The sequence below is a fragment of the Leucopleurus acutus genome (genome assembly GCF_964270905.1).
Source record: "Leucopleurus acutus genome assembly, chromosome: 14".
Lineage (NCBI taxonomy): Eukaryota > Metazoa > Chordata > Mammalia > Artiodactyla > Delphinidae > Leucopleurus > Leucopleurus acutus.
The window spans coordinates 46,164,831-46,176,073 of record NC_139156.1 but is presented as its reverse complement, the minus strand read 5'-3'; the positions used below and the strand labels follow the sequence as shown (position 1 = coordinate 46,176,073).

The window sequence follows — 11,243 nt, the reverse complement described above, 5'->3', positions numbered from 1 at the left end:
GGGAAAAGAGAGATGAAGATGACTGGACAGAAGAAGGAGAACAATGATGTCTGATATAAAGTTACCAGCATCCTTAGAAAGACAGACAATGAATAAGGTAAAAAAGGTTCAAAGTTCCCGCCCAGGATGTAAGCAGAGAGAGGGCTGGAATGGTGCTCACCATGTGGTGATGATGGTATATCCGGGTGTGGTCTGGAGCAACGTCCGTGTGCGTGTGTGTGTGCGTTGGTGGTTTTATTTGTACCTACTTTTGGTTCTGCTTGAGTTTTTTTTTTTTAAGATAACATATATTTTCCTAAAACCACTATTCACTATGCGGGGGGGAAAGGTGCCCTTTGCTTAAAATAAAGCCACTGTAAACTGAGAAAACTACAAGTTTCTGAAAATACATGTCTCATCATTTACTACCAAGCTATTCCATGCTTTACTAATAAAAATACCTGTCAATTTAACAGTACCTTAACAGAAGATCGTTTAAAGGCAACTAATAGGACTCAAAAGGTAACAAGTCTGATCTCTTTTTTGGGTGGCAAATGATCGACTTAAACATTTAAAAGCTAGGTACCAAAAACAATTCTGTTATCAGATACTGATGAACTGATTTACTGAACAGGTCTAACTGAATATAAGACATGATTTTAGCACCAATAAAAAGAATTCTTGAGAGTTCTGGTCTATAAACTTCTAAATGAGTAGTACGTATTCCCTGACAGCATCTTCTGGGTAAAAGAACAAATGTGTTCCAAGGATTAACAGTTAGGTCCCTGATTTCATAATTAATTTTGGAAAGAAAAAAAAAAGAAATCCAGGTATTTGGGAAAAAAAAAAGAAATCCAGGTATTTTTTAAGTTTCAGAGAAGAACTTCTTCCTCCTTAAAGTTTTAATTATGAGGTAGCTATCATTCAAAGTAAACATCAAATGCAGCCAACTTCCATTGACAAAACATGATTATTAATCATAAGATTAATAATCAGAAATTTCCACTAGAAAAAGTCAATTTAAAGTTCAGAAGGTAACATTGATTAGCAGTATTCTGGCTTGAGTTTCCAAATTCCTTCACCACCTGAAGTTCTATGAAAAGTGCACAGATTTCTCAATAGTTCTCGAAAGACACAAGACTGTGATGCTGATAACTTGGATTCAAACTCCTGCAGTATCTCCCGAGTGCTGGCCTGGCCATCAACTTCGGCCTGAAAGGCAATGAAGTTTCTCATTTCTACCAGAAGGTCATCGTGTTCCATGCTGGAAGGCGGAGGAGCAGAAGCCTCTGGAAGGTACCCACTTTCACTTTCTAAGCGCTCTGGCAAAATTAGGTGGTTTCTAGCTCTCATCTTAGCCAACAGTGAGGACGAAGTGAGGGCCCCGGATGAAGGCTCTGCATCTTCAACTTTTCCTCTAAAATGCTCCGAAACATTGTCTTTTCCATCCTTTTTCATAGTGCTGTCCTGGAGAAAGAAGACCAGTGCATCGATATATTTAATCTCCAGTTTACGCTCCCACTACTTATTTCTCCAAAGGCTCTGAGGGGCCATAAGATAACACACATGCCCAGGGCACTGAGGTTGACGGAGAATGGATGATACACCGTCTAATGCAAAGGGAAAGGAGGAGAGTCAAGTGTCTAAATGCACCCACTCTTAGAAAACATTTCCTAAAAAAACCCAAAACTACACTATTTGCTTCGTCACCATCCTGAGGGACGGGAGTGGAGGGAGGGCAGAGAGGGTGGGGCCGGGCTTCCGAAGAAGGCTTCTAGGGAAACCTGTCTCCAGCAGGTACGAGCTCTGTGGGCATTTACTGTTCTTCCTCCCAAATTTTCCCTGATCTGAGCACCGTGGGATAAGGAACAATATCAGAGCTGTACTTCCTTCACTTTTAAATCTTTTTACTACTTTACACCTCATGTGAGTTTCCTTAGAACAGCTACATAAATCTAGTTTTTCTTCACATTCCTACTGCTAAAAGAACATAACACAGGAAGTCAAAAAAAAAAAAAGGTTCTCTATTCCTAAATGTGTTCATATTAACCTAAAACAGGAATCTGAACCTGGGAGTTTTCAAATTTTATAAGTAACATGACCCTTAAGCAGAAAAAAACAAAGTATTAAATGATAAGAGCATGGCCTACTATTTACTCTCAGTGAAGCACTCAAGGCCTTCGGGGTTGTAGGACAGGCAGAGAAGGGCACAGTGCTCTGGCAGCTAGGAAATTACAAACAACATTCAATAAAGGCCCTCTAGACCTTTAGTCTAGAAGGCAGTGGTCCTTGGAGCTAGTACTTCACCTCCGGGTGGGGCAGGTGGTATGAGCAGCAACTCACACATCACCCATCCTTATATGAACTTTGGGAAGACAAAACAGAGATTCTACTATGGATCTTGGGTTAAAGACTTTGTCTTTTCTAGGAAGTTCGCTGGCCCTTTTAAATTCACACAAAAGTACTTCATAAATGCATGAAAGTGCATACAATGTAAACATCAGATGTCATTATGCCAGTGACGCTCTTCACATGCAGAATCGAGTGAAATTTTCATGGCAATTCAATTAAGTAGATCTCACAAATGAAAAGCTGATAGGCTATCAGATTACCTGGCATTTCTCCTTTGGAGACGTTGAAGAGGGATGCTGCACAGAGAAGCTGGAGTTCCTTTTCTGACCAAATCTTCTCCTAAATACGGAAGAGAGTCATAGTTGATAAAATGTAACTTTGTGACTTACAGATGAGAATGCCCTTCCAACAACTAAACTCCTCTTGGAGCAATTTTCTTCTGCACGGTTATTCTTTCACAGCCATGATGCTTCTGCTCCAGCAGCCATGGTGCTTCTGCTCTATCCCCTGAGATTCCCGTACTTTACTCTCCTAGTAAAGTAGTAGAAATTATTACTGCATCTCAAGTAAAAACTACTCAATATCCTTGCTCAACTTACTACCCTTGAATTCTAGGTAGGGAAACTATTCTAAAAGAGCACACTGAATACCATAGTAATTACTGATTGCTGAAACCTAGCTAATCATCTTATTAAAGTTTAATCGTTATTCTGTACCTCTTACTATTTTTTATGACATCACCTCTTAAGCAAAACAGATTTCTCCTTTCCCTGAAAAATCAGCTTTGGAAAGGAGGGAATGAAAGCAAAGAAGAAGGTAAGATGATAAAAATCTTTCCCCAAGTCACATACATCTGGCTGACCCAATCCCTCCCTGAGAGATTTTCTATTGCTTCAGATAAACGGGAGGAGGTATCCTCGCCTGCCCTGATTTTATTTCCAGCCCAGCAGGTTTGGCCTCCTCACAAGCATGGCAGGGTGGCAACCTCTTACTTTCTTCCTGCTGGTGTACCAGCCAGCCCCCTGTGGCCGGTCCAGGTGGGAACACCAGATGCTGCTCCCAGACACCGCTGCCGAGAGAGTCTCAGTGCTTTGAGGGCATCCTGGGCCACACGGTTGGCCTCTGCCTCCACCAGCACGTAGTCTGGACTAGCTCCGTCCATGATGGCATCATGCTTCATGATGCTGTGCACACCCACTGGCAAGAGCAAAGGAAACAGTGAACATGTTATTTCAGCTCGTACACAATCACACGTTTTCTTCTGTATAGGCTAGTGTGTTGTGGGTAGAGGAAACATCATGAACGTTTTTAGCTGCTATTCACCCGTGATCACCAGGACCCAGGAACTTTTACAAATGCTGCTGCTCTTCACCTGCATCTCTACCCGATGAGGGAGGGACTATCAACTGTCACTGCTTTGTATAATCAAAGCATAATGCTTTAATAACCACACTTCAACATAAACTCTTCACTGTCACCTGGAAAACTTTAAAATCTTCTACTAATATATTCTCTATTGAAGGGGGAAAATATACAAATATAAAATAAAACTACAGAATTTCTAAAAAGTAATGATGATGGAAACACTACATATAAGAAGAATCCAATGCAGTCATCAGTGGAAAATGCATAGCCCTAAATATTTCTATCAATAAAAATGAAAGAACAAAAATAAATACACTGAATTCCAAGTCGAACAGTTTTATAAATATTAAGACCAAAAAAACTCATCAAAACAACAACAAAAACAAAAGCAACAGGAAGAAAATACTGAAGATAAAAGCATAAATTAATGAGGTAGAGGACAAGCATGGATCTAATTAATAAATCAAAAACCTGGTTTATTGGGGGGAAAAAATCACAAAATAGACAATCTACTAGCTTAACCTGACAAAGGAAACGGGGGAAAAAATATACAAAATTAGAAATGACAAGGGGGAAATTATCTTGAAACAGAAGCCGATTTTAAAAAAATTATTACAAGAGTATTTTCTATGCCTCCATGCAAATAAACTTGAAAATTAGACAAGACAGATAATTTTTCTTAGGAAAATAGACCAGGAACTGTAGGAAAAAATAGAGCAAGTTACCAATGAACTACCTTACAAGAAAGCATCAGGCCCAGATGGTTTCCTTCCGAGATGCCATACGTAAGCCTGCTTTCCTGAACAGAAACCCATTCAGCAATCTTTGGAAACTCAAGGCTGTCAGCTTGGGAACACAATGACTGGTGAGACCTGAGTAAGACAGTCCCAGGGATGAGTAATTTTTGAAGGCTGGTCGGTCCCTCCAGGGTCCTGAGCAATTGTTGAGTCTGCTTTCCTAATTTTTCTCCCTTGATATTAGCTACCAGCTTTCCTACTTCCAGAGTGCCTGCCTCTGGCCATGCCCCTGTGTCTCTCTCCCATGATCTGTCACTTTACTCTCCTGTGTTTGTTAAATCAGATAAATATAGCATGCAGAGAAATCATCTATGAATGTTCAGGTAGTACAAATCTATTTTAAGCATTGCACCCCCCTGTATGTGGTTAGAAGTCGAGTCCTATTGTTCTCCCAAGGTTCAAATTCTCCTATGAAAGAGAGGTGAAAATGATTTTCAAAAATGTCAATACATTTCAAATCTGAGTTTTAGAAGGAAAAATACTTCCAGTTGAGCACATACTCTGCACTGTCAGAAAAGGCTGCTTCCGCTAGAAGTGGCCCCCTCATTTCTATTCCTAGCACACCTGTGGCAAGGTCAGCAAAAGGAGTACCTGATTTTCTGAAAAGCTTTTCCAGGACGTAGTCGTCGTGGCTGCGTTCCTTGGGCTCGCTCTCATTTTCATTGTCCTGCCTCCGGTACTGCTTCTTCTTCACCAGGTGCGGAATTCGAGTTCCCTCAAACTTGGCATCTCTGCGGTGCTTAGAGCTCTTAAGCTTTTGCTTCGGCCTCAGATGTTTCTCCAGGGTCTTTTCTTCTGCCACATGATGTTTCATTTTTGACTTGTGCTTATAAAAATTATTTTCTGTTTGCTCATTCTCCCAAAGAGGTTCTGTTTGAACCCGGCAGCTTTCTCTTTTATCAGAAAGACCCTCCTTTTCATCGATGCTTTCCTCACCAGACATCCTGTACATTTTGCTGATTCTTGGAGAATCTGAACCTTCCCCGTTTCCATGAAGCACTGAGGAATCCTGCAGTCTGGACACTGCATCTGTCTCTTCTCCAAGCCTCTCACTGTTAGTTAGACTACAAGATGCTTGAGGGGCATCTTTCAAAGGATCACCCAGATTAGAAGTTACTGCATTCACTTCAGGTCCGATAGTTGTAGATTTCTCTTCAGATGACATGGCAACGTTTGCAGATGTGTTAGAACCAGGGAACTTTTTACCTACTGGAATGTTCTGGTCTGTTCCAAAAGCCGGTTGAAGTTTTCTTTTTAAATGGCGTTTGGGTGTCTGAACATCTGAACCAGTTCCTGTGAAAGGGAAAAACATGCTAGTGTTATACTGCATAATTCTTATGTATTTCGTTATTTTAAGTTAAATTCTTTTATGAAATACCTGCAAAAATAGCACTTGTTTCAGTGCTCTGGGATGTATCAGGACTAGTCAGAGTAAACAGCTCATAAAGATCATTGGATTTGAAAAATCGCCTTTGCTTTGGATCTTTCAGCACTCTATTTGTCAAAAACTGCTTGAAGATTTGTCTAAAAAGATAGAAATCAAGCTGGTATGAAACAATCTTTAGCTGTACCTCAGAATTCTAAACATACAGTAATTGTTTATTAATAAGGTAGAAAAACAATCAGGTTCAAAGACATTTTTAAAAAACACACAATAAGACATCTAAGCTTATTTTAATGAGAAAGAAAAAAAACAAGATAAAAAAAACCACATATCGCTCAGTTACAGCAACTATTGCTCTAAGATGGAAAGACTTTTTTTTTTTAATTAATTAATTAATTAATTTGCTGTGTTGGGTCTTTGTTGCTGCGCACAGGCTTTCTCTAGTTGCCGTGAGCGGGGGCTTCTCTTGCTGCAGAGCGCGGGCTCAGTAGTTGTGGCTCGCGGGCTTAGCTGCTCCGCCGCATGTGGGATCTTCCCAGACCAGGGCTCGAACCCATGTTCCCTGCGTTGGCAGGCAGATTCTTAACCACTGCACCACCAGGGAAGTCCCAAGACTTCTTAAAATACTATTTTTAAAAATTCCCTGCTACAAACCCTGGCAGCGTGCCTCTCCCTCCTGCACACCCGCAACCAGGAGAGCACCCTCCGGTCAAGGAGCGCAGCCACGTGTACTGACCGGTGGTAAATCTTCTCTTCAATGGTGCCTGCGGTCAGAAGCCTGTACACCGTCACCTGTTTCTTCTGGCCTATCCGCCACGCTCGCTCCCGGGCCTACGGTAGAAGAGATGCAGCTCAACAAGGGCCCTTCTCAGCGATAAGCACTGATTAATAGCCAGTCGCTTCCTTCCACTCCCGAAATTAGAATTTTGGCTAATGAGGCTAAGTACAACCAAGGTCTATTAAGGAAGATAAACAGGCAGGTGACAAAACAGACCTAGTCAACTCTACCTGAAAAACAATGTGTATCTGTCCCCTCCCACGTTCTCTTTTTACCCATGTCTAGTGTGCCTGCTACGGGAAAACTGTGAAGACCCTTACTCTGAGCTGAAGACAAGCTACAACCAAGATGTGAGCTATATGCTGAGGGTAACGTGGCACCGAAGGACGCTCCCGAGTGCAAGCCATCAGACAGTATGTCACCAACACGCTCCTTTCAACAAAATAAACGGACCTGCACGTCTGTGCTTGGGTTCCAGTCAGGGTCATAGATGATGACTCGGTTTGCCCCCGTCAGGTTGACTCCTAGGCCACCCACCCGAGTGGTCAGAAGAAACACAAATATGGATGTGTCCTAGAGGTAAGACACACAACACTCAGTATGCACATGGAAGACTAGTTACAGCTCTTCACCTCTGCCTTTACATATTCTCCACACGGAAGCCTGTTCCCAATACAAGCAATGGGTTATGCCCCAGAAACCTTTGGTCAGCCAAGATCCCATCTCACAGCTTCTACTTTTAATATCAATTATATTAGCAATATTTAAACCCGGGTTTTCGAGAAGGAATACACATTCTCTGTTTAAACACAACACATCCCAATAATCCAGAAAGGCACTGAGTTAAAAGCACCCACTGCCCAATCCCAGATGTAGGCTCTGTGGGTGCAGACCTCTCCTTCTTCCCCCCCTCACCCCCCCGCACAAAGTAGCACCATGTGACTTCATCGTTCTGTTCACTTGTTACCTCATTGTATCTTGTGATCAGTGGTTGTCTTGAAGCTATCGCAGTGGTACCATCCATCTTGAGATAGGAATACTTTTGGGCCCTAAGGAATACTTCAAATATGTCCAACATCTGTTTGGGAGAAAGGGTGGAGGATATAAGAGTTTAAAAATCAAATGTACACCTCCAGTGAGTACTCCACATTTGTGTAAAGAGTCACATCCTTCCCAAAAGGCTTATATTAAAAGGGGTTTCCTGATTCGAGGAAGATAAACGTAATTACTGCAAGAATATTTTTGGTATTTCCATACTGTTAATTCTTACAAGTTTTGTAATCAGCACGGCATTTATTTGAGTTCAGACCCAAACTCACCTGCACCCCAGAATCACATGGTAATAAACCTTTTTTAAAAAGCCGACTTCTGGGCACCAACTCTAGAGAAAGATCCCATCTCCCAAAGAGCTTTGCAGGCTGCCACTTCAGGGTCAATGGGTGGATTTGCCTTTGGAATCAGTATTTTAGACAATATCTCATTTTTTGAATAATGGTTGTGAGTCATAAAGAACCAACTTGTTTCTTGTATGAGGTTTGTATACTCACCTGTCTGGACTGAGAAAACAGCAATACTCGTTGGCCCTGCTTGTGCCATATTTTCAACAAGGACTCAACAACTATCATTTTCCCAGAACGTTTCCAGTGTCCAAACTGATCTTCCCCTAGTTCCTCATCTGGAATTCCTATAAGATTCTTGGGGCCTCCAGAAAAGAGATCAGGGTGGTTGCAGATTTTTCTTAGGGCTACAAGTCCAGAGAAAATCTATGGTACAAAAGAATTACGTGCACTCAGATTACCCCACGTAAAATACCATTCACTCCGGAAGGAAAGGAAGGAGGCTGTTTGATATGTAACACAGATTAAAAAGTAGTTCTTCACCAGCTTCTTAGTTTCCTCCCTAATCACAGCATATTAGGAGCTGGAAGAAATCAACCTTTACACATCTTCTTTTCCTGATAGGGCAAGTTCTCTAAAAACAAAAAAAAATCCTTTTGGACCAAACATATCTACCAGGGTCACACTCAACTGCTGATGATTTATTTTCCCTCTAGAAAGAAAAGTATGCAGTTCACAGTATATAAAAAACTGGCTCACCTTTTAAATATAAATAAGAAACATCAGGCCCATCTAAAATTTAGGAAAATCTATCATGTAACTTAACAAATGCATTTCTTATTTTTTTTTTGAGTATAATTGCTTTACAATGGTGTGTTAGTTTCTGCTTTACAACAAAATGAATCAGTTATATATATACATATGTTCCCATATCTCTTCCCTCTTGCCTCTCCCTCCCTCCCACCCTCCCTATCCCACCCCTCCAGGCGGTCACAAAGCACTGAGCTGATCTCCCTGTGCTATGCGGCTGCTTCCCACTAGCTATCTACCTTACGTTTGGTAGTGTATATATGTCCATGCCTCTCTCTCGCTTTGTCACAGCTCACCCTTCCCCCTCCCCATATCCTCAAGTCCGTTCTCTAGTAGGTCTGTGTCTTTATTCCTGTCTTACCCCTAGGTTCTTCATGACATTTTTTTTCTTAAATTCCATATATATGTGTTAGCATACGGTATTTGTCTCTTTCTGACTTACTTCACTCTGTATGACAGACTCTAGGTCTATCCACCTCATTACAAATAGCTCAATTTCGTTTCTTTTTATGGCTGAGTAATATTCCATTGTATATATGTGCCACATCTTCTTTATCCATTCATCTGTCGATGGACACTTAGGTTGTTTCCATCTCCGGGCTATTGTAAATAGAGCTGCAATGAACATTTTGGTACATGACTCTTTTTGAATTATGGTTTTCTCAGGGTATATGCCCAGTAGTGGGATTGCTGGGTCATATGGTAGTTCTATTTGTAGTTTTTTAAGGAACCTCCATACTGTTTTCCACAGTGGCTGTATCAATTTACATTCCCACCAACAGTGCAAGAGGGTTCCCTTTTCTCCACACCCTCTCCAGCATTGTTTCTAGATTTTTTGATGATGGCCATTCTGGTGTGAGATGATATCTCATTGTAGCTTTGATTTGCATTTCTCTAATGATTAGTGATGTTGAACATTCTTTCATGTGTTTGTTGGCAATCTGTATATCTTCTTTGGAGAAATGTCTATTTAGGTCTTCTGCCCATTTTTGGATTGGGTTAGTTTTTTTGTTATTAAGCTGCATGAGCTGCTTATAAATTTTCGAGATTAATCCTTTGTCAGTTGCTTCATTTGCAAATATTTTCTCCCATTCTGAGGGTTGTCTTTTGGTCTTGTTTATGGTTTCCTTTGCTGTGCAAAAACTTTGAAGTTTCATTAGGTCCCATTTGTTTATTTCTGTTTTTATTTCCATTTCTCTAGGAGGTGGGTCAAAAAGGATCTTGCTGTGATTTATGTCATAGAGTGTTCTGCCTATGTTTTCCTCTAAGAGTTTGATAGTTTCTGGCCTTACATTTAGGTCTTTAATCCATTTTGAGCTTATTTTTGTGTATGGTGTTAGGGAGTGATCTAATCTCATACTTTTACATGTACCTGTCCAGTTTTCCCAGCACCACTTAATGAAGAGGCTGTCCTTTCTCCACTGTACATTCCTGCCTCCTTTATCAAAGATAAGGTGACCATATGCGCGTGGGTTTATCTCTGGGCTTTCCATCCTGTTCCATTGATCTATATGTCTGTTTTTGTGCCAGTACCATACTGTCTTGATTACTGTAGCTTTGTAGTATAGTCTGAAGTCAGGAAGCTTGATTCCTCCAGCTCCGTATTTCGTTCTCAACATTGCTTTGGCTATTCGGGGTCTTTTGTGTTTCCATACAAATTGTGAAACTTGGGCTTCCCTGGTGGCGCAGTGGTTGAGAGTCTGCCTGCCGATGCAGGGGACACGGGTTCGTGCCCCGGTCCGGGAAGATCCCACATGCCGCTCAAAAAAAAACTTGCCAAGATTGCTTTGGCTATTCGGGGTCTTTTGTGTTTCCATACAAATTGTGAAATTTTTTGTTCTAGTTCTGTGAAAAATGCCAGTGGTAGTTTGATAGGGATTGCATTGAATCTGTAGATTGCTGTGGGTAGTAGAGTCATTTTCACAATGTTGTTTCTTCCAATCCAAGAACATGGTATATCTCTCCATCTATTTGTATCATCTTTAATTTCTTTCATCAGTGTCTTATTATTTTCTGCATACAGGTCTTTTGTCTCCTTAGGTAGGTTTATTCCTAGATATTTTATTCTTTTTGTTGCAATGGTAAATGGGAGTGTTTTCTTGATATTATTTTTTTTAAACATTTTTATTGGAGTATAATTGCTTTACAGTGGTGTGTTAGTTTCTGCTTTATAACAAAGTGAATTAGCTATACATATATATATATATCCCCATCTCTCTTCCCTCTTGCGTCTTCCTCCCTCCCACCCTCCCTATCCCACCCTTCTAGCTGGTCACAAAGCACCAAGCTGATCTCCCTGTGCTATGCTTCCCACTAGCTATCTATTTTACAAACAAATGCATTTAAATATTATACTCCTAAGTACCTCACTAGAAGTTCTGTATTTTAACATGTGAGTCAGAGGTTGAAATTCCCTTTACGTTTACATTAGTTTATCAGAA

At 40.9% G+C, this 11,243-nt stretch overlaps 1 protein-coding gene across 1 annotated transcript in view; it reads right to left on the bottom strand.

Moving 5' to 3' along the window:
- Positions 1-448: 448 nt before the first annotated feature.
- The window catches only part of ERCC6 (ERCC excision repair 6, chromatin remodeling factor), a 74,302-nt gene continuing 63,507 nt past the window's right edge, over positions 449-11,243 (bottom strand). Inside the window, exons 13-21 of the mRNA XM_082854512.1 lie at positions 8,203-8,418; positions 7,623-7,733; positions 7,109-7,228; positions 6,614-6,708; positions 5,872-6,017; positions 5,085-5,786; positions 3,324-3,528; positions 2,592-2,670; positions 449-1,446 (exon numbers count right to left, since the gene is read on the bottom strand). Of these exons, the coding sequence (XP_082710638.1) occupies positions 1,024-1,446; positions 2,592-2,670; positions 3,324-3,528; positions 5,085-5,786; positions 5,872-6,017; positions 6,614-6,708; positions 7,109-7,228; positions 7,623-7,733; positions 8,203-8,418 (2,097 nt within the window). The 3' untranslated portion in view covers positions 449-1,023. The remainder of the gene's footprint in view (positions 1,447-2,591; positions 2,671-3,323; positions 3,529-5,084; positions 5,787-5,871; positions 6,018-6,613; positions 6,709-7,108; positions 7,229-7,622; positions 7,734-8,202; positions 8,419-11,243) is intronic.